We start from the raw sequence: 24,001 nt of genomic DNA on the forward strand, positions 1-24,001 counted from the left end.
AAAGGAGACCTCTGAACTGTTTGGCAGTGCTATTATTATTTCTTATGCCTACAAACAAGGGGTACAGGATGATGCCTAAATGTGCTTACCAAAAAAGTGTCCGAGTTATTAGGAGACAGAGCGCCAACGCAGTTAGACCCACACAGTGAAAGATGATCAAGTCGTATGAAAAGTTATCTGCGACACAGCAATTGTTGATAATCGACGCCTCACGGTCGTGTGCACGGTTCCGCTAGTTTCGGAACGAATATATAATTGCGACGTGCATGAGCGTACGAGAAGCAAATTTTAGCTCCCACGGTTTAGTTGGGCCAACTTACTAGACCAACAGCACTCCTTTGCTGAGAAGCATCGATCATGTTCCCTTTGCCCGTGAGTTACTTCTTCAAATGAATCAGTAAGGTGCGTCTTTTGCCTGCCAATTCTTAGAAAAGTTGTCGCTACTCGAAGCATTCAAGAAAAGGAAAAATCAGCAACCGGCCGTGGTTGCTTAGTGGCTGTGGTGTTGGGCTGCTAAGCACGAGGTCGCGGGATCAAATCCCGACCACGGCGGCCGCATTATGATGCGGGCGAAAGGCGAAAACACCCGTGTACTTAAATTTATGTGCACGTTAAAGAACCCCAGGTGGTCCAAATTATTCCGGAGTCCCCCACTACGGCGTGCCTCATAATCAGATCGTGGTTTTGCGCTTGTAAAACCCCCTATTTCTTAAAAATTTAGCATTCATCTGGACGGTAGCACGAAGCTTTTTAGACCACAGACGTGAGCTAAGGCCGAAGCATCCTGCGTACATTAGCTGCCGTGAGGTGGAATATGCTTGGTTTTATATTAAAAAGAAACGCAGCTCACGAAAAAGGAAATTCGAAACAACCAGAAAAAAAAGTGAGCGAGAGAGAGATAAAACTGGAGATGATATCTGTGGAAACGTGCCAAGAATATCGAGCCTCCAAGATAAGTCAGTGCGAGAAAAAAGAATTAAGCTGTCAAAACGCAGGGCGGAATCGGAAACACGAACAAAGAGGAAACGTTCTTTTTTTTTTTCAGGACGCTACTTAGAGAATGAAATAAATACCGAAAGCAAAGAAGAACCGTCATACGAGGTGCCAGAAATAAACAAATAAATAAATAAAACGGCAATTACGAAGGGTCGCAGAAATGTCCCAAGCTGGAAACACGCGAGGGCGGCGGTCGCAGGAAGAGGAGCAAGAAGACACATCGAGAGTAAAATAAACAATAAAATGAAAAAAAGAAAGAAAGAAGAGAGAGAGAAGAGAGAAAGAAAGAAAGAAAGAAAGAAAGAGATGTGGTGGGGGATGTCTGAGGAACAAGGAGGTGAGCCCGCGACGCGAAAAGCTCTCGCAAATCAGCGCGCTTACCCTCTCCACACCTCCTCCCTCCCTCCCTTCCCCCGCCTCCTCCTTCACCCCTGCCGGTGCGCGGAAGTCGACTCTCGCCCCCGCGGAGAGCGAAACCCGGCTTCGGAGCAGCGGCTGTAGCCGGCATCGCTCCTCCCGCGCTTCGGTCGTCCCCCCCGGTTCTTTCGGTGAAGATGCCGTTGCGGACCCGTCCGCACGGACTTGTGCGGGCCATGCTGTTTTATTTCATCTGCGCGTTGGTGCTGAACGCGGGCCCGATCGCGTGGGCCTTCAACGTGGACCTACCTTCGGCGCTCGTGCACCGGGGTCCCGAAGGATCCATGTTTGGATTTGCCGTCACCGTGCACAGGGACCGCGGATTCAACTGGTGAGTATAGAGGACCGCTGGAACGCTGACAGCCTTTCTACTATTTCTTGACTGTTTTAAGCGCGTTTACGAGAGGCGCTTTATTACCAGAAAGCTTTCCCCCCCCCCCTTTTTTTTACGTCACGTAATTATAGTATATCACCCTTTGATAATTTAACAATTTACTGTTTGTCGAGAAGCCGGCGATACGATAGCCGCCAACGTTTTCCAATTTCACCCAAACAAATCAATCAATCAAGCAACCTTCGTTCAGTGAAGCTATAAAACCGCGTGCACTGCCGATGGCCGTTGAAACCTGCTATCACGGAACTTATCAAGCGCGCTCGTGAAGATGAAAATGAGCTTTTCCCGGAATTTAGCGGGGCTGCTTGCTTTGTGAGCCACACAGTACAGTTTTTTTTTTTTTCAAGTCCCAAGGCGGCTGCGACCGTTATTAACTTTCTCTCTCTCTCTCTCGTTTTAAATAGTCGGGCAGGTTACTTGTTCAGATAACCGCGCAGTTCGGTTATTTCGTCCGCTAATGCGATTGCGACCGTTATTCAACATCGAACTGGTCTCGACAAGTTGAAATAGAAGAGCAGGGAACGACAACTGAAAGTGCCACAGGTGTGTCACAACACGCTACGGCTCCTGGGTTACGATGTCAGCGAGAGGTTGAGATCTAGTTGGGAACAGCATCAGTGCGCACCAGTATAACGCAGCGAGGAAGTTAATTTCGCCAAGAACTTTCATCTTGCTCGTAAACTGTTTCATTCTTCGGATGGTGTTTTCATAACGATCATGAAAATCCGATTAGCGTTCTGACATAGAAACATCCCTTGGCCGGCTCCCTCTCCGAGGCTATGCGTCTGTGATGGGCTCTTCTGAATGCATTGATTGATTCACGTAGTAGAGTACATGCATAGATCTGTGTCCTGCCTCCGAAGGGCCGAAGTTACGATCTTAGTAGTCGAGTACCGTTGCGGGTCGAGAAAGACCTGTCGTTGTCACTCACTCGCTCAGCCGCTCGTTTGGCAAGGAGACCTAGACTGCAGCATTCGAGAATTTGGAAAGGGTCCCGAAAAGCCGGTCGCGACACTGTACTCGGCAGCAGGGCTGCTTCTCTTGTGAGCCACGACAAATTAGGGATGCGAGAGAATCGTTGTTTTTGTTTTCTTTTCTTGTTTTTTAACAATGTACCGCATCGCGTAATCGTTGCGTGAAGGGCTTCTTGTGCTTGAATCGTGAGCGCCACGTGAATGAGGCGCGTTCAAGAGACAGGAACTGCGCGTATACAATCTGCATGGACTGGCAGACGACGGTCTCCAATTCATGCAGCCCACTCAATATGCAGCTGCAAGTATTTAATTTATCCTAAAATTAAAACCTTGGAAGGATCTGTTAGCGACATGTTACCCAAACGCTATGAACATATGTCCTGCTAAAGATGCTCCGGGTACTTTCCACTCATAGCAGCAAACTTACCAAGAAAGATCTGCACGCTTGCCAAATGTGCCGCGCGGTCGCTGTTTGTGGAAGCAGCTGGCACTGCTAGATCTTCGCGCGACGGACAGTTCACGAAGCAGAGGAAGGCTTTTTTCTATAGGGTGCCACAGCTAACGTTAGCCAAGCTGTTCAACAAAAAATAAGTTAAAAAAAAAACACGGTGCAAGATACGATCTTACGACCTACGTTGTTCGGTCGTCACACCTCTCACGATCGAACACAGTATGGTTTTATAATTAGTATCTTGCACCGTCCTTTCTAAATATTTTGTTCGCCAGCTAGGCTAACGTTAGCTGGGACATACGGTGTATTAGTTGCGTTCGGCCCTACTCGGCCGTACAGGACTTAACAATTAAAAACTTAATTATGGGGTTTTACGGTCCAAAACCACGATCTGATTATGAGGCACGCCGTAGTGGGGCACTCCGGAAAATTACGACCACCTGGGGTTCTTTAACGTACACCTAAATGTAAGTACACGGGTGTTTTTGCATTTCACAGGACTGAAAATTGTAACCTTTAGAGCCGCAGTACACCATCAGCAGGAGCGCCATATGCCTTCATATTTGGAAGCAACCCCAATGAAAGTACAGCTGTTGACGACGTTGTCCAAGGCACGGGAGTTGTTTACTTTGCATGACACCGACGCGCATGCCGTCGAGTAAAACCTTCCGTTACAATCAAGCGATCGTCTTCAACGCTTCCCATCTGGTATCCACTGTCTTGCCAGGCTGTTAGGTTTGCTCTACCAGGTTCTTTTGCTGTCGTCATGCGTATAGTTCTTATTTCAAGTAGACATATATATCACAAACGCACATGATTAAACTCGAAGCTGTTTTTCATGTTATCAGAAACATAACGTGCAAAGTAAGTCTTTAGTATAGCCATCCAAGCATGAGCGCGCATCCTGAATGTGTTTGAGGCACGAAACGGCCGCGAGAAACAACGCGGACAGCGCCGACTCCTAACTAGTTTTACAACTAGCAGGAAAAAAAAAACTTACATATGCGACTTACTATTGTCTTGTTCTTGCTGTTTACACTGCAAAGTACGCGTATAAGCATTCTTTCTGCGAATAATAACGGAAATCAGGAGTCAGCGCTGCACTTGTTTCTCGCTTCCGTTCGCGTTCTGTTTTGTGCTGTATAGATACCATCAGGATGACCCCACCAACCAGCCCAAGCGTTTCACTAAGGTTCCCTATGAGCTCGCAGAAAGGGTTGCAATTAAAAAAAATGGCTCCCTCACTTCTGCATGCGCACGAGACAAGACAAATTGTCCGCGCATATCGAAGGAGTTTTGTTTGTTTGGCTGAGACATCGTTCGAACGGCGCCGCGAGTGGGCCCACTTCGACGAAGTCCTGAATGAGGCTCCCGCAGCATCTGCGACCGCGCGCAGAAAAGCAGTAGTGGAGCGCGCACGTCGACGAGAGATACGAAGCGTCTGGAGGAAACCCGACTCCGCCCTGAAGGGTCCCGGACCCGCGTCGCGCTGAAAGGCGCGCGTACGGAGCCCCGCGCTGGTGCCGCCCTGCCTTGCTCCGCGCTCTGTCGCGCGCACGTCCCCATGCCGCACACGGCACCCAGCTTTGAACTTCATGACTTCGTTGTAGAGGACCCATACGCTGTACCGCGCTATTAGGTTCAGATGCAAACGAAGGCTTCTGAACAGTGTTTGAAGGGGGGACGCTTTAAGAAGAGCAAATTAGAGAAAACAAGAGAAGAAAGGCAGAGAGGATAGCCGGACGGAAGTCCGGTTGAATATCCTGCGCGGGGGAAAGAGGATGGCGGATTGAAAGATAGAAGGAAATTTTAAAAAGAATAGAGAGAGTGTTAGCAGATACTATGTGCCTGTAAGCGTCTTCCCAGGTCCATTGATTCCAAGAAATTCATCAAAGCTGCGCGTAGTTGTCATGGGTTAATGATGCGCGAGTTCAAGTTGGCGACCCTGCACGAGGGGAATGAGTAAGGGGTTTGAAAGAGAGAAGAGAGCAAACGAAGTAAACCGCGCAAACATTCCAGCAAAAGTAGGCAGTGTTCTCAAAGTCAATTACAAAGAGCCGTAAAGATCACGAACTTCAGCAGGAGTGACGAGGCGGCATATGTGCTGAAACAGTACTGCGATCTGATTGGGTGCCCCTGAGGTGCGTGTGAGGCGTGATTTCGAAGATGATGCATCACTTTATGGAAAAATCGAGACGTGGCGACAACAAACACTAAACTATATATATATATATATATATATATATATATATATATATATATATATATATATATAGTGTATCGGGACCTTTTCATCGTTGCGGCCCCTTTATTTCGAATACAAGGTTTCAGCGTGCACATAAGTCACCGTGTATACCAAAGTTGGCGCGAGCAGGCAGGACAACAAACAGTCCGGCGTCAAGCGAGGTACAACGCACTCCTTTCATCGAACACTCTGCCGACAGCTGCTATAAAAGCCGCTTCGTCGGTCGCCGCGGGTACGTCCGATGCGCGTCAACCACCAGCGTGTACACAAAGTCTGAACCGCAGAGCTATGCGTAATGCTCTCGTTCTCACCCCGGGAAGCAAGTAAAGGAACTCTTTCTTAGGCACGGAATTTTACGTAGCCCTTTGATATACAGCGCATTGTAGCCGATGAGCTTATGCACGCAGAAAGCCACGAAGACGTCCATTGCGCCTCTTCCAAGGAAACTGGTCTGCACATCGCGTTTTACTACATTAGTTAACGTTTCTCTGCGCGTGTTTGCGCATTCACTCTCTTTGTGTTCCTTCACTTTCTGTCACGCCCTTTCTCGCCGCTTTTCTAATATAAGCGTAGCCAATCGGACGAGACTTTGCTCAGCCTTCTTGCCTTTCCTGCGTTCTTTATCTCATTGTCTGTCTTGTTGAGTGCCTAATATTGCAACCCTTTTCGTAAGTGGCGTAACCCACTCTGCTGTTCTTGGTGTAACGAAACGTCCACCGTCGGTTGCACTAGTTTGCCAACTCCAGTGGATGGCCACTGAAGCAGAGTCAAACGCGCACCACACAAATGTCAGCGCTTGCGTCGTCCCTTCTTTTCGTGCCCGCTCGTTGCGCTGTTAGGTGACGTACATGATGACAAAATGTCGATAACTGGAAGATTTCCCAGCTCTGCGAGAGCATTTTCAAGAAAGAAATGTTATTGTTGTTGTTGTTGCTGCTGTTGTTGTTGTTCTTGCCTATCGAACATGCGGGTGGTACCGACCATCCATGGGGGATTGGCCGAAAAATGGGCGGATTATTCCACGTTATATATAATGCAAAATAAAATTTCAGAATCGCTAAGAACTAAGTGCTGTAGAAGGCGAAATCATCTATGAAAATGAAAGCAACAGTAGTAGGAATATTCATTAGCGGCAAAGTACACAAAATAAAGAGAAGAAAGGATACAATTCTAACAGGGACAGCGGAGCAAACGTCCCTGTGGATTATTCCCAGTGTGGTGGCCCCAAACGAAAGAATAATAGCTTTTGCCAACGTCAGGCCAAGTTTTCGAAGGGGTAGTTCCAATAAACATTCTCTTACCGCATTTAAAGCGGCGACAAGATAGGAGGAAGTGATGAATGGTTTCTTCCTGATTACAAGAAAGAGCAGAGCAAGGAGGGCACCGAACCTGACCCGCACCACTAAGAAGTTCAGGGAACCAATGCGACTACGTAATTTTGGGAGGGAGGACTCAACCACCTTTGTTTTGCAGTCACTGCGAGCCTTGACAGCGCGTGCTCTTTTTCAAATCGACTGTCTTTACAAACGTGGGCGTAGCGCGTTTGTTTGTGTTCAGGAAAAAGAAAAGCAGGCGCGTGCCTGCTGTTTTTGGCGAGCTCCGCATTGCTGCTTTTTGGCGAGCTACAGTGTGGGAAAGAAGCCCCACGTTACGTCATTTTTCCTTCTATTTATTTATTTATTTATTTATTTATTTATTTATTTATTTATTTATTTATTTATTTATTTATTTATTTATTTATTTATTTATTTATTTATTTATTTATTTATTTATTTTAAAGCACCTTAGTTTACTGCTGCGCTAAAGTATGCCGTGCTGTTGCGAACTACATGAATCAGAAGTCTCTTGTCAGGCAATGTGAGCTATTAGTCTCCGCCACCGCAATGGCTATGATTATCGCAGTAATAATAGACATCACCGTTACCGGCCTCATGCGACCGATCGAGGCCTATCTGAAAACGTTTGAATGAGATCTCCACATTGAAGCGTTTACTTATGTGGTCGGTTCAGTGATTCCATATTGTCTGATTGCGTTTCCCGCGCAGTTGTTAAGAATCGAACTTGAGATGCAAACTATAGAAATAACGAGTATGTCAAACAAATAAATAAATATAAATAAAAATATATGACAGTTCAAGTTCAAGGCTGGTGTCATGTGGCTTCATTACTGCCGGTAAAGCAAAACTGAATCCGTTTACACATTTAAATTAGCCGGTTAAAACTTAATTTCTCTTGCTTGACTTGAATATGTTCATCATTACTTGAGAAAATAATGCCCAAGTTTCCCCTTCCCCAGTTTCCCGCCAGACCTTCAGCTCTAGTGCATCAGTGATAAGCAAAACATTTGAAGGCATTCTCTCGTATTTGGGCCGTTTTGTTGAAGGATAAGTTCCCGAAACTTGTTGACTGAGTACTTTGTTCTTTTATAACGTAATCGGAACCTCGTATACCGATAAACATTCAACTACATCCGCGTAGACTTTGTCAAAATCTATAACGTCATGGCAAGCTTTAGTGGGTCGGAATCGTGTCGGAGTGGTGTCGTCACCTCTCATTAGTTCCTGCGTGTTCTATAGCTTATTAGGTCTCTTTTTACGGTAAGAGCGCATGGTCGCTTTCCTGTTGCACAAGTGAACATGCCGCTTAGCTTAGTACTTCGCTTCAGTCTCCCGTTTATGCCAGAAGTAACGCTTAGTCGCTGTCTTTTAAACGGCCTGCAGCGCTCTGAAACGATCCTGTCGAATATACCATAAAACGTATCTACTAACTGCCACACTGCACTCATGTCACATGTATACAGTTGCGGCTATTTCGATTAACATCGGCCGCATGACCGTTACAGTATACGCACAACCGATTATCCGCGTTTGTTTTCTTTTCTGTCAAACTGTTTCCCGCGGCACACATTGCGGGCAGACTTGGCTATGCTGACCAAGCACCAAAGGCTAAATTCTAAGCCGCGGGCGTATATATGCTCGGACACGCAGCCATGTGTGGGAATCGCGGGCGCGCACACTTCGACGTCGCGCGCGCTCGTGTTTGCATTATACCTCGTGCACATCGGGATGTCTGCCAAATGACGCGCACGCCATGCCTTGTCCGCGCCGAGTGTTTAAACGCCCCTCGCGGCTCCCGAGCAGGAAAACCACTTCCGCCATTCACTATAAGCACCTCGCCCTCCCACCGGCCCGGCAGCCAAACCCCCTCCGTTTCCGACCGTGTTTTCGCCGACGAGACTTACGACCTCGGAATCGGTTTATTTCCACACGCGCGTACGACGCCGTTTTACGGTGCATGCCGTGAACGAATAACCAGCCCTGCTCGTTTCGTAACGTCGCGCCCACGTGCGCGCTGTTCGGTACAAGCAATGCGTTTGGAATGTAACGCGGTGATGGAAAAAATAAGGTAGTAGAATCATAGCTTTTTTTAACACTTTTCGAGGTTACAAGGTCAAAATTACCATGCGCGTCTGTCGGGCCGTAATAAAGGTTCAGCGTTTAAGCAGTGTAAACAATGGTGTAGCCAGAAATCGTTTTCAGGGAAGGGGAGGGAGCGGGGGGGTCACACATTTGACTAGGGACGGGGAGGGTGAGGACGGAGGAGGAGGAGCTTGTCAGGCCGCATACTAACACAAAACTTTCTGGAAGGGGGGGGGGGGGGGGGGGGGGGAGTGCATGTGCCCGGTTTGTCACTGATGGTAAAGGTTATACATTGCTGTTAATTATGATTTATGAAGGAGGTATATCTGAATTACAGAATGGGTGCTGAGAGCAGGAGCGAAGCGTAGTCGAGAGCAACAGAGAACTGGGCGGTGTGATGAAGTTGTGGATTTTGCAGGCATGGATGGAAGAAGCTGATGCAAGACACGGGTAACTGGAGATCGCTGGGCGGGACAGGCCTTGCTCCTGCAAATGGCATGTAATAATTGCAGCTGATGATGACGAATGAGCTAAGACGTTGCGACGTCCATTTGTCACGCTATCAAAAAAGAGATATGTGTTGAAAAAAGGGTGCGCAGTGAACGTACATGGCGAACCATTCTTGAAGTTAAACGCCCACGCTTGTTTCATTGGTTATAGAGTATATTGTGAGAAACGATATGAACGGCGTTGTTGATTTCAGCTTCATCAATTTTACTTTCTTGGTGCAAACGATATATTGCCCAAGAGTGTGGACGAGTTGAATGCGTACAAAACGCGAACAATTAACATAAGAGCTATCTGTGCACCTTCAGCACAATAACTTCACCAGAAACGGTGACTGCTACAGGCTTTCTCGCGGTACTTTAGGGGCTAGAGAGCTGATAAGCGAAAGCACTGGGTACGGAAATATAAGCACAGCTTCCGACTCTTCTGTTCCCGTCCCCAGTACTTCGGCATGCTTTCCAGTTCTAAAAAAGCCACAATAGAATCAACAGCAACTACATCCGAGAACCTCCACATTACACATCTCCAAGAATCTAACACGCTTCATAATACGTGCCAAAACCACGATATCATTATGAAGTATACGCCGTAGTGAGGGACTCCGCATAAATTTTGCACGCCTGACGTTCTTTAACGCGCACCAAAAACGCACGGTATGCGGGCGCTTCTGAAATCCGCGTCTACCGTAATGCGGACGCAGCGCCCGGGATCGAACTCACGGCTTCGTGCTCAGCAGCGCAACGGCATAGCCGTGCACTGCATGAACTAACCGCAGCGGGTTACAACAAACACTTCTGGGTGCCCGTACCTTCTTCACGAGTTCAAAGTAGATCGTGTTTCGACGACATCCTTTGAGAAGACACTCTGGTCCACGTGCTTCGCCTCTTCTTTCTGTTGTCAATGCCTCCTATTGTTCGTCGTCTCTCATCCTCCTCCTCTTCTTTCGTCCACTTTCCCTTCCACCATAGTAAAGTTGTTGGCGAAAAAGGAAGAAAAGAAAGACCGTCGCAGGTCGAATTCTTTTTATCTAATGTATACGGTATATGCTGTCTCAAATTAAGCATTTCGAATGGTTGCGCAATCCTTTCAAACAGCCTGGGCACTGCCATGTCCTCGGTAGAAGCAACAACGACAGTAAAAGGGAGAACAGGGAGACCGCACCACGGGCCCGAGTCGCAAGCAGTCCAACTCGGCTCTGGCTATAACGTCGGGCCGGAGGACCGCGAGGCGCACAAAGCGGGCTCTTTGAGAATCACGGCCGCCGCTATTTCGTCGCGCGCCGTTTCGGCCCCGAGGCACACGCATGCATTCGTGTTCGCGCGTGCGGACCCGAGCAGCCGGCACGTGCTCCCCATCTGGGCCGGCCGGCCGCCACACGTCGCTCGTCGAGCAGGCAGGGGCGCCGACCGTTTACGACCGCGATGCCTCCTCCTCAAGGGCAGCCGAACCCTCGGCCCATCTGGGAGGGGACAGCGACGACTAGCTGGCCGACAGTCTCGCGACCGCACGCTGCCTCTGCATGTGCCAGAAGGACAATGGGGACACGCACCGCGCGAACGGCATACAGGGACCCTCCTTTTCCCTCGAGGAGTTGGGCGCGATTTCCTTCTCGCCTTCTTATGAGCGTGTTCCTGGAAGTGGTGAAAAAAAAATAATGAATCGTGGATGTCCTCTGGGCGGTCGTCTTTGAACAGCGGGAGAGCAACAGAAAGAGGAGTGTCGTTATATCCCAGCTTCGTCGTGCACTTTCGCCCCGTCGTATACACACGTTGCACGTGCATTTGTCAACGCGGTTGTCGCGAAACAGCCCCAAGGATACCGGAAGGCATCGTGTCTTCGGTCGTGGTTGGAAACGAAACTCAAATTCTGAGTAAACGTGATCCGTCAAAAGGCGCTGGATGGTGAAGCAACTTTACGACGATCAACGAGCAAGGCCGTCAATACGCGAGTGAACCGAAATTTGTCGCGGACGGGTGAGGGGCAGACGACGACCGTATCGTGCTGTTTCACAGTGCATCTTCGACGCGCCGACGCAAAATGACGAAATAGCTCGTGCACGAGGACAAGTACTTCACTTGTGGGTGAGATGGTGGTGCGACGGGCTTTCTGCGCGCATACGCAAGGACGTCGAACAGATTGTCAATCTTATTTCGAGAAGGGTTTAACATTGAGTCAGTCGGTATACGTCCAATCTCGTCCTCCGTGCTTCTCCGCTGTCTGCGTTAGTATCCCGTGAAAATTAAGAGGTATGAGAGAGAGAGAGAGAGAGATGGGAACAGTCAGCTAGCGTTAGCTAAAGAACAAGAAACATGCATCTTCTTCTTGTGGTGGTAGTGAACGTAAACATGCAAAGATGCCTTGTGCGGCTCGTTCAAACGTAACATATCTGCCTTAAGCTGTGATGATGATAATGATGATGATTACCTAAGGCGCATACACACTGTGTGAGATCGGCCAACAACCTGGCAGCGTGCGGAAAGTAAATTTAAAGTGATTTTAAATTAGATCTGCAAATCTCTTAAAGAAGCAGACCATGCAGTAAAGAAATTTAGAGCGACAAGTCTGGCATGCTCAGAAGTAGAGAAAATACGGCGAGGAGAAATAGAATAAGCGACGACACAGAGGGAGCGAAAATAAGATTTAGCTGATAGACGGGGAGACTCAATATTGAACTTTTCTATCACAATGTACATTTCGGCCGGTGACTTTGACTAAGAACGGAGGCACCAAAATAAAAACGGCAGAGTGTATATTCATGAAATTACCGTACCTTCTTGGCGCTTATCGGAATGTATAAAATGTTTTGTCTTAAAGAGGAAAATCTTAAGGAGATTAAAAAAAAGAACAAAAAGAAAGAAAGATAAACTGCTTCAGGTTTATTGCAGAACGAGCACAAAGCGAAAGTCGTAATACCAGATCCGCGCCTATAAGAATTTAGCGTGAGAACATGGCCTGATGACTGTGACACTTCAAGCCGCGCTCTTCAGCGGCATTAAGTGCTTCTGAGGACTAACATAGGCTAGTATTTATTTCCTCATTTATTTATTAGCTTACGTACATTCTGCCAATGGACAATACAGTAGGGGGTGATTGAATGTTTATTCATAAACGTATGTACATGTGATAGAATATTACGGTGACACAGTACAGAAGTATAACTATACCTAAATCTGTTTTGACTGCACTATACGTCACATAACATAACGAGTCGCAAATACAAAATAACAGTTAACACATGAACAGAACAGAAACATAAATGATACAATTACCTACGATGCATGATTAGGAACTGCGAAAAATTCATTGCCTGCAGCAACTCTACTGACGTCACAGATAAGACGATTCCTAGAGTTGATGGTTCGGGATAAAAAAAAAAATGTGGATCAAAATGAAATGAAAAATGAAGAGGTTATCCCTGACTTTGATTCTAAGTCTCGCGTTTTCGTCTTTATCGTCTCGAAAGCACCGAGATCTCGCACATAGCCCTGACAGCAACAGTGCATGGTGTTCTCTCCGAGTAGCCGATTGCGTGCCTTTTACATATGATAAGAAGCGAGAAAGTGAAAGTGCTTGTGGGGAAGGGGTAGGCGGGAGAGACAGGGGAGTAAATAAAAGGCGAAATGGCGAGGGATAGATAGATGAAGAGGAAGAGGTACCCGGCGTTGACGGACGAAGCGCGTGCCCCAACTCCCCCGCGCGCGCCTCCCCCGGACATCGACCGCGTACGAGTTCGATGCGCCTTCTCGGCATCCGACACAGAGTTTCAAGACATCGCTTGTTGCATTCCCCTAAGGCACGCCGACGGAATTGATGCCGGCTGTCAAGATTGCAGCGGGCGTCAGGGCCTTGTCAGCGGTAAATAAACGGTAGTGAAAAATGCCGTCGTGCGCGACGATCTGATAACAAGTTTGGAAATTCTCTTGTTTTCTGGATTTGGCGTTCCTGCTTTCGTAATGTGAAGCACTGAAAAGGAGTTTTGGTGGATTCTCTCTCGACTCGCAGTGAGCGATGGATGTCTTTTCGTTACGGTAACCAGCGCCAGGTGTGCCAATAAAAATATTACTATGTACGCACACGTGAAATGACCGACGTATTGCTGCTATGAAGTGTGAAGAGAATCATTACTGTGATCGGGCCCAACGAGTATGAAAACTAAGTTAGCCAAAATGTGTGTGCATTAAATTTAGAATTATGAGTGTTATTCGGATTGAAATGTGTACGTGAAAGAGTCGTAGGCAAGTTGGTGACTGTCTCCGGAAGGCGCAAGAAAGCCCGTCAGCTTGGAAGCTTCTGCTTGCGGATTTCCACAGAACTTACTTGGCTAATTAGTGTTTGTGCCCTTCAAGTTATAGAATACTTGATCTTTGCACCCCCAACTGCTAGCTTTCTGGTTACTTTAGTTGTAATGTTACTGCTCCAAAGAGCCGGTGGCTCTTTGGAGATACCCCGGTAAAATGTAATATACAAACTTGGGCAAACAACAGGACAGCACCAGTGTTGTGTTATTCTTTGAAATCCTTAATTGTCCGTTTTGCGCTGTTACTTTTCAAAGCATGTAATATACCAGGCAAGGTTTTTGTTCACCTGTGACACTATTTTTTAACTGAAATTACGTTTGTTTGTGCGTGCGTGCATGCGTGCATGCGTGCGTGCGTGTGTGCGTGTGCGTGTGCGTGTGCGTGTGCGTGTGCGTATGTGTGTGTGTGTGTGTGTGTGTGTGTGTGTGTGTGTGTGTGTGTGTGGTGTGTGTGTGTGGTGTGTGTGTGTGTGTGTGTGTGTGTGTGTGTGTGTGTGTGTGTGTGTGTGTGTGTGTGTGTGTGTGTGTGTGTGTGTGTGTGTGTGTGCGCGCGCTAAAACGTGCACTTAAATAACACACTAATAATTTATCAAGTTCTCGAAGCACGAACGAAAAACCAGCCTCTCTATGCAATGCTGTATAACCAACAGCACCACTGTGCGCCCGAACAGAAGGCATATTAGGACTGGGTGGTGGCGGCGGATGTTTGATCGGCAAACCGATCGAGTGCTTCGCGAAGCGGAAGTGTGCTGATCGTCGAAGGCGCCTTCCACATTACGGCACATTTTTCAAAGGCACGGCTTTACGGGAGCTTTTCTTTTACCTTCACCGCATGGAGCGGCAAGACTTTCATGTCGATTGAAATCATGGCTTATGTCGCGGTATTCGTATTTGTGCTGGCCTATAAGAGCTGCGGCTTTTTGGTAGAAACCACGGCTGCAGTGTACACTTCCGTGCCTGTTCATGGGAGGGCTTACCACGACCCTTTGTTTCTATAGATGCAGGCGGAATATTTGTACAGCTCATACCACAGCTATCGATTGTACAACGCGTATTCACTTGCATGCTGCAGCTGATATTCAGGAAGCGCGTACTATAGAGCCATTGCCCTAACAAATATTGGTTAACAACGGAAACCAATATACCGGGCCGTGTAAAAAAATGACATCCAAAATATGCAGCTGCATTTCTTTAGAGCATTGCATTTTCGCCCATGATGAAAATTGAGATGTTTGTCCTAAGATTACCAAATTGTGAATATCTGTATTAATTTCAAATGGGTCGTTCTTATAACGTGCCTCCTTAATATTGCAGTAATCCGTGCACGAAAGATTCCTTCATAGAACTGTTGAATGCATTCCACTTAAGATCGAAACGGCCACAGGCGAACTCATCAAAACGTGAGAGTCAGTGCCGGGCTCTACTAACTTCCAGACATGAGGCTGATCGTCGTCATCGCCTTGTCATCAACGTATATATATAATCCCAATTGCAGGACAACGCAAGCGCACCTCCTCAGGTATTTCCAGATATTAGTGCCCTCCTTCCATCGAAGCTAACCTAACGCTCGTAAATTTGATAATTTCATTACTGCATCCGATTCTCTATCGTACTCGACTGTATTTCCGTTTATTTGGCAGTCTAATAGACCACTGCTTGTCTGTTTAGCGCATTGTACATAGACCGGTTAACCCAACTTCTTATGTTGTTTATCACTGGCCGGTCTGGAGTGGGTTCGCGATTTCCACAGGCCGTTTCGGATCAGGGAGGTTATATGCTTATACTTTTGGAGTGGAGGTAGTTCTCCAAAAGTGCAGCCGGTTGCCGCCACTTTGCTAAATGCAAAAAGCCCGCGAGCCGGCGTAGCCGCCGTAGCGCAGCGTGAAGGGCGTTCGTCGTGCTTATTGATTGTACGCAATCGGAACAGTGTTGAACTGATTGTGTCATGATGCCCGGGGGCATTACAGCATAACGCATAACGCACTAATAACGCAAAGTAGGCGCCCCTGGTATAACGTTCTGGCTGTAACACAAGCTCTCGCTGTTTGCTCACGACCGGATGTTGCGCGTGCGTTTGCTTCAGTTGAAAACGGTTAGGAAGGTGTTCGTAACTTCGTACGTTAACGTATGAAATTTACGCGTCAAGTAGTCGCTGGCACGTCATGCTTGTGGTATTATGCAGTGCAGCCGACTCCGGTTGCGATGTGCGGTGCGCATTTCGAACGACCTCCTCTATTTGGTCTGCACGTATCGCGCGCAATGTCTCTGTTTGTAATAGGGAAACCAGTGAGACGCGTGTACAAGAAAGACGAGCGCTCGATTTATGACACCCCTCCATACTTCGCCTTCCTCTTCTACTCGAGCGTGCATCTTCTACTAGTCATGACTGACACTCCTACCCGTGACAGTATTGTTACGTGAACGAGAGATTAAACCCTGGAGGCTTCTTTACAATATATATTTACCAAAGCAACTGCAGCCCTGGCCAGTTCAGTCGACAGCTCGAGACCCAGGAGCAGTTCGTCTTCTTCGTCGCGCATCGTCCAAAGGAAACGCGCAATATGCGGGTGGCAATGTCATTCACAACTTCCCTTCGATCCATAATTCACAGTGATGTCATTTCGTAATTTCCTTTTGATCGCTCCGTGCAGGGTCCTTATCTTTCTTCCAAGCCTCCAATATTCTGCTCCCCAAATATCCCGGTGTCCGCTCGCGCGATGCAGTAATAATGCATGAGAATTCCTATTCTATAATGGTCATTGGAAAGGTATAATTCATGAATTCAGAGCACATGTAGTATGCAGTCCAATCCGTTTTCATTGTTCCGGAGATTTTCTTCTCGTCGTCCTGGCTCTCGGTGGCTTCATGACCTATAGAGATGTGCTAGTTCACCACTACCTGTAATTTATTCCTAATAGTAGACTGTTTCTTTTAACCAGGCTAGTAAACGTCACTCTAGCTTTCGGAATACCAATATTAAAATCTAATTATAGGCTTTATTGGTTCAAGTCCTCAATTACTTGATTTAAGTAATATATACAGAGTTTCCTAACACGACCTAGTTATGGGACATGCAAATCATGTGTAATTATGCCACGAACAATAGGTCGATATGGCTAGTGCACGGGAGGAGATGAACACGAGTACAGAGCACAAATATATTCAGAATCAACGGGTGTGAACTTATAGGCCGCTTTATCCGCGGCTGTATGAGCCTGTGCGAAAACCCCTCCACGCAATACGAATGTTCTAGCGTACACCGCGAATGAATGTGCGCAGAAACTAGCGCCACATTTTAAACACTGCTTTGACACGAAGCCACTAGAGAACTGCATTAACAGGAATAATGGAATCACACTGTATTAATACGTTTATTTTACATTAGTTATTTCATTATTCAATTGATATTTTTTCCACGTTAACTCCTGTCAGGTTTATTATTATTATTATTATTATTATTATTATTATTATTATTATTATTATTATTATTATTATTATTATTATTATTATTATTATTATTATTATTATTATTATTATTATTATTATTATTATTATTATTATTATTATTATTATTATTATTATTGCAATATTTATTTCCTCAACTTTATTTTTTGACAACTCTACAACCATCACCCTAACTACTAAGCGCTATGCAGTCACCAGAACATCGGCCGCCATTATACCCATTGAGGGCTCGAAAAGACGAGAGCCTGTGGTGACAAAACACTTGCGTCTGGCAGCGCTCAGAGTGACGCTCGGCCGCTTGCATATACGAACTGCGGATCCAGACACATCCGCGACGAGCGCCGACTCGACGAAAATTATCGACCCGAGCAACTGACAGGCGCTACCGCTGGAGCAATAAGGACACCGCCCATACGTCGCTCTGTGACGCAATTCCGGAAGAAAACACGCCAGGTCCTCCATTGCAGTTTCCTTTTCAGATGTTATTGCCACCGGAGCTTGTCTCTTTCTTTTCTTTATCGTCTCCCTTCAGGGTCGCAACTGCTCCTTTAAAGAAATTTCACCCATTTTCGCGCGCTCCCCGTAAGGCAGGAGACACGGGCGAAGGTGTGCGTGTCCCACTTCGACCTGGGCGCTATTTTCGCTTTAATAAGAGGCGTCCATCAATCAAACGATGCGCGAGGGACGATGAGAGGTGGAACAGGCGAGAGAGGAGGCCTCTTGTTTCGGGCGTGACACTGAGAAATAAGAGGGAGAGAAGAACCGTGTCCAAGAAGAGGATGTACTAGAGAAGGAGGAGAGAAGTGCCGGGGAGCAAAGATGTCGCATCGCCGCCGCATATAGGCCGCACGGTTTTGTAGCTGAGGGCTGTGGTAGGGGCCGAATGAATAGCATCCATCCGACAGTCGCGCGATACGCGGAATATCCAATGGAATGCGAGAGACGACACGTCTACGCCAGGTGATCTTTCTTTTTTAGAAGAAAGATCACCGCGCCCAAGGCCCTCGTACAATTTCACTCGCACATACAGCATACGGTGGGCGGCGACGATGTTATCGCCCTTGGACTTTATACAGAACGTCACGGCGACGGCGACGACAGAAATGCGCCTGAAGTGTCCATATAATTGTTATCGCAATAAAACAGAAGTCAAGCAATTGGACTGTCGACTAGAGGTCGCAACAAAAAATTGTGTATGTATCCGTGCTGCGTTTGCTCTGTGTTCTTCTCGTGTACAAAGAGGTCGTTTTAACTAGGCTTAATTGCACATGAATTTCCACGAGCAAAAAAAAATAATAAAGCAGCACTGGCTGGAGATGAACGAATGCCCGTGTGCCTTTCCTCTGATCCAAGTGATTTAGAGATTGACATTGCTTCTAAGCTGAGCGCAACCATGTATTTGTCGTTCACCGTTTCGTCTTGCTTGCTGCTTCTGGAATTTCTCAGCATAAATTCAGTAACAGAAAGAAATAAAAAAAAAAGGGGGGGGGGGCGGATACGGAGGCTTGCATTTAGTGAACTCTTCAAGACACGCACTCTATCCGCCATCATCGTTTCCGTTACCGGCGCAAGTGGGCGCTGATTGCGGCGTTTGTGTTGCGGTAGAAGGAGATACTATATACTGTACGGGCATGTGAGTTAGTGAGACCCATATTAAAAGCTAAAGAAATTGGGTAGCACTCTCGAACTAAATTTGCTCACATCGTTAGCCTGCCCGTGTCAACGTCCGGAGTCTGTACCCCTGGCCATATACTTTTATATTTGAACCAAACTTGCACACCGTCTTTCTTTCTTGTTTTTATTTATTTGACTATGACATCACCGTATAAAGAGATATACTGACGCCAGGAATTGACACCACCTTGCATTCCGCTAGTCATTCTCTGGTCACTTCACGTTACATGAAGGTTCTCGCCTCCATCGAACCTCCTACCACCTACTTCTTCCATCCCTTTGAGCCCTAAGTCTTAATGACACCGCGGTCGTTTTTTCACTGCACGGTGTTATGGGTTGCACGGGTTCGCACATCGTCAGTTACGCGTATCGAAGCCTGCCGCTCTAAAGCGTACTCAAGTAACGTCGTTCACCGAGGTCGCTCCTGCGAGAAGGTTCAGCCTGCTCCGCGCCGTTGCTAATGTTTACACGAGGCCCGCGTCTTGAAGGGTCACAGCGTGGCAAAGAGGGGGCGAACTGAGAACGGCGAAGGACGGTATACACCGCGGTGAGACTACACACACACACAGCCCGCGTGCACTCGGTGCAGCCGCTGTCGCGCCGCAGCGCGGCCTCGGTCGGCGTCGGACGCGGCCACGGGGGGAAACCCCGCAACGGAGAGAGAGAAAGAGAGACCCTCGGTCCTCCGCCGGCGGAACTTGGCAGGCGGGGCCGTCCTGGAAATCCGAGCCGTCGGCGTGCCGCTATTTGGGGCTCGCTGGTGGCAGCAGGCCAGGCTCTGTTTTTAGGCCGGAAGTGACTTGCCGCCGCAGAAGACGACGACGCCCCCGCCGTGCTGCACTGCCAGCGGTCTTCCCTCGCTTGGAACTGCGCTGCACCTCCGGCGCTGCTGGGCCCCCTCCCCCCTCTCTCTCCAACTACTTTCTTTCTCTCTCTCCTGAGCTCCGGCGCACGTGCCGCACGTGCAGCCCCCGCTCGGGTCCAGTGCTCGACCCATCCTTCTCTCTCCTCACGTGTCAGTGCTCCCCCGTATTACGCGAAGAAGGAAAGTCGGGAGGCGACGACTGAAATCAAAACCAAGGCCTGCGGGACACGAGGGAAGTGGCTCCAAGGTCAGCCGGCCGGAGAGTCGCTAGTATAGCTGGCCGCGTCGAGCCTCTCACGAGCGAGGCGGTCATCGCGTTCGCGGCGCCGGTGTTTATGACGGATATCAACGGGCCCACTGCGCATGTGCCTTTTCACCTTCTATGCATTCTATACCCAAGAAGCTGTCCTCCAGAGAGGCGGTGGTGGTTTACTGCCATCACTGGGAAAGGGTAGGCCGAGGACATCGTAACTGGCTCATCTTTCAATGGACAGTTAAGTTGGGCCGCGGCCACGGACAAGGCAAAACAGAAAAAAAAATGAACAGAAGTGGCAGGAAATATTCGTCGAAGGCGTAGAAGAACAAGGAAAGTATGAAGCAACTCGCCAACAACAAGTTTTATTGTAGGCAAAGCGAAATTGTATTAGAACTAGGCTACAGATTAACCTTGTTGCCGCGTTTGAGCATTGCTACATCTTGGTGATCGCCGTGTCCGATACCACTGCGTAGATCACGCGAAAATAACAGTTGTAAATGAGCGCAAGGAGCTGTAGCTGGTGTTTTTCGGGGCAGTGTTGCCATCGCAGAAGAAATGTTTGCGTCACAGATATAAGTTATAATATAGCGATACGAAGGCATCGCATTGCTTTTACATTAAGTGCGCAAATAGCATCTTGAATAATGTACACATTACGTGTAAACATTTTATTTCATATTCTGTGGGGAGAACATCCCAAATTCTCTTTGCGTATTCCCTAAATCCAAACTCTAACCACGCAAACTGAGGAGCGAGTACTGGTTATTCAAAACTTTCTCTCTTCGATCGATCTCCTGAAAAAAAAAGAGGAAAAAGAAAACAAAGGCCCTAGCGTATTGTGATGACATTTTTATACAATCATTTACTTTGTATCATCCCATCTTGATCTCCACAGGCATGCGGATATAAGTGGCACAAGGTACCTCACTTTACTGAATGTAGAGGAAGTTGCATCGATATTGCTCGACAAAATCATACGCACACCGGCCGTCCAACGAAGTTGCGCTGGCACAATGCCCTGGTCCTCAGATATGAAAGAAAGCCTCTCTCAGCAACGTTTCTTACACATTGGCGATAGTAGCTCGCTGGCCTATTTTTGGTAATAGCGCAGGATTAAACAATGCATCAACGCCCGATATAATATGTGAGAAAACACACTCACCGCTGTGTGTGTTTAGTATCTCCTTGAGTTGTGCCTTAATGTGTATAAGCCGAGTGCCTCTGCAACGAACGCCTCTACGGCGAAATGACCTGTAAACGAAGGAATAACTCTGTCCCAATTCTATCGTGAACATGTGCGGTGCACGACCTTTACAACGGAGTGACCTGAATAACGAATAATTTCAGAGGCCCCAAACACTTCGTTTTAAAGGCGTTCGACTGCAGTTTATTCTTACACACATTGGGTATTCCCGCATGAAATCGAGTACTTCAAGGAAAGCTTGGCAACGTTGAAGCTAGAAATTCCAGAACAGAGCGCGCACTTACACTTTCAACGGCTCTTATGAACTGAACGACGAACGCTTCATTGCATGTGTGCAAATATCCGTGCATACAGTCAAACTTCTCTCGTTGTTTCCGTCCTCTTTCAGTCCTCTATTTCAGTCCTCTTTCCACAGTGCATGCCAGCCAACCGGGCTCAGCCTAGTTTACATCTCTGCCTTTCCCTTGGCATTTATCTTTCTCTCTGGGAACTTGGAAAATGTAATGAAATGAAGATCCTAGTGGCAGTATTTTATAAGACAGTAAGGTGGTCAGCTCTGTGAGAAAGAGAACCATATCCTTTACGTCGCCAGTCTCGACGTACCTCTAATAACATTAATTACTGAAAGCAAACCTAAGCCTAAACATTCTTGCATCTGGAGAAGTTTAAGAAAGAAAGCCAACGGATTAAAACTGAGCCACGAGTTATGGTCGTCAGCTCTCCTATATACCCATTGAACCTGAAGTAAGGCCCAATGACTTCTGCTCCCTTGCCACCGTTCTTTAGGGATAGGCATCATTTCCCGAATTTCTAAACTGCTGAATTGGCTTGCATTGTCTGTACTGGCACACTATATATGATGGAAGTTTCTTACCGACGTGTCGCTAGTGAATTGCATGTTGTCCTCCATTGCCTGTACTGATGTACAGGGTTGGTCAAAAGTTTTCAGGCCACAGCTTGCGCGAACACGTTGACTTCGTGCCCTGTGGCGTCTCATGTATCGGATTATAATTAAGAGCCCCAGGGTGTTTGTGAAGAGGGCAAGGGAGACTGTTTATCACCACCCACAGCTTCCGACTGCCAAAATTACTCCAGGGGCCACGCCACTCGATTAAGAGTGAATGTTTTCGAACACGCTGTGGCCTGGAAACCTTTGACCGACCCTTTACATGATGGAGCTGTTCACTTCAGTGGAATCTTGGGAAACAGAGGCTAATACAGAGGAGAGAATAACCAAATAAGATTTAGCACATGTCTCCACGACAGTAACAAAGGGAAAGCTCCAAACTAGGGGGTTTAATTATAATTTATTCTCATTCACTTTCTCTTTCCATTGCATTTGTCTTTATTTCGCTGGAGTGCACTCAATTTGGCATGTGCCAATCGGCCCTTCAAGCTGCATTGCTCAAGAGTGGTCGGTACAAAGTGCTTCGATCCAGGCAGTGGAGGATGAGGTCCAATTAACTATATCGGTGGCCTGGTACACAGTGGTTGTTAAGTTAGAGCACTCGGGGTGTACGCTTTCTCGACCCATTTTCAAGTTCACGCATATTCTACATTCGTTCCCTATACGATGAGGCATGCACAGCAAATCGTTCCGCGGGACTATTCGAAGACGTTGTCGTTGTGCCAGAGATAACGATCACGTACTTTCTCAGAGATATCAGCCGCAACTTGTGAATTTTCGCTAATTCGTTTCCCTACAATAACACGCAATTTCAGTGACGTCCTCAGAAGACGGCACGGTGCACAACGGTCGACATTTTGCGCAGGTACCGTGACTGTCCTAATTTAGATCTCACGCTGTAAGTGGTGTCAAAAAGAGAAATGGAAGCTAGCTATGACGTCACCAAGGCGCTTCCGTCGTTTGCTGTACGGCAAAGCCCGACCTTCGAGATTCGCGTCCACTACTCACGGCATGTAGGTGGCTTAAAACATAACAATGAGTGCAGAAGGCAAACTCGTTTTGTAGCGTTAGCTACACTGGCCTAGCCAAGCCCGTATCGCGCGGCACACCAAGAGCCGTGCTGCGCATGCGCAAGGATCAGTGATATCACACGGCTTGCGCACCGGAGCCACCGGAGCCGGCACCTCTTGCGCACTCCGCCGCCGCCGCGCGCGACTCACCGCCGCCGGTCTGCGCATTCCAGAGGAGTGACGTCGTAGCCGTGGTAGACGCACTGGCGCCGGCGCGCGCTCGCTGTGCAGTCGCCGTCTGACACTGCGCTGGAGCCGCTGCGCTTCTGACTGGCGTTTGCCAGTGTGGTATAGCCATGGAGAAGGAGAGCGCAAATGCTGCTCAACAGCGCAGAAGAACGGAGAAGCTTGACTCATCGGATCCCGAAGTAGTTGCCTGGCAATTAGCAGTTGAGCGTAGGAGACAACCAGGAAAGCTAAGAATAATCAGCTGAACCTTTGCTAACGCTACGTAAATCCTGGCATAGCCGAGCTAAGCCACTGCAACTTTTTTTTTCTTTTTTTGGCAGACCAGGCAAGCAACAGCGCCACGCTTTACATTGAACGATCCAGACCCTAACATGCGATCTTGCTGCGAAATCAGGCCAGGAACAAAGCAGCGGTAAACGCAAAATCTTTGTTTTACCATATGAAGGAAAGAAACGAAAGTCGCTGTATATATATATATAAGCCTTTCTGTACCATCAAGGAGGGTCTTAGTTTTTTCCGACGTGTCACTTGGAGGCGTCGCGCTCGATGCGGGAGGCGCTAGTGAGTCTATTTACAATAGCGTGAATCAGGCGCCGTCGACAGAAGCATACTTCCTGCCACAGGGGACTCCCACGACAACGCAGCCGCTCGCCTGCCTGCAGCGTTTCTAA

At 47.7% G+C, this 24,001-nt stretch overlaps 1 protein-coding gene across 1 annotated transcript in view; it reads left to right on the forward strand.

The window, feature by feature from the left end:
* Positions 1 to 1,448: 1,448 nt before the first annotated feature.
* LOC119441795 (integrin alpha-PS2) overlaps positions 1,449 to 24,001 on the forward strand; it is an 83,324-nt gene continuing 60,771 nt past the window's right edge. Inside the window, exon 1 of the mRNA XM_049661631.1 lies at positions 1,449 to 1,744. Within this exon, the coding sequence (XP_049517588.1) occupies positions 1,551 to 1,744 (194 nt within the window). The 5' untranslated portion in view covers positions 1,449 to 1,550. The remainder of the gene's footprint in view (positions 1,745 to 24,001) is intronic.

This window comes from Dermacentor silvarum, chromosome 2, assembly GCF_013339745.2.
Source record: "Dermacentor silvarum isolate Dsil-2018 chromosome 2, BIME_Dsil_1.4, whole genome shotgun sequence".
Taxonomy (NCBI): domain Eukaryota; kingdom Metazoa; phylum Arthropoda; class Arachnida; order Ixodida; family Ixodidae; genus Dermacentor; species Dermacentor silvarum.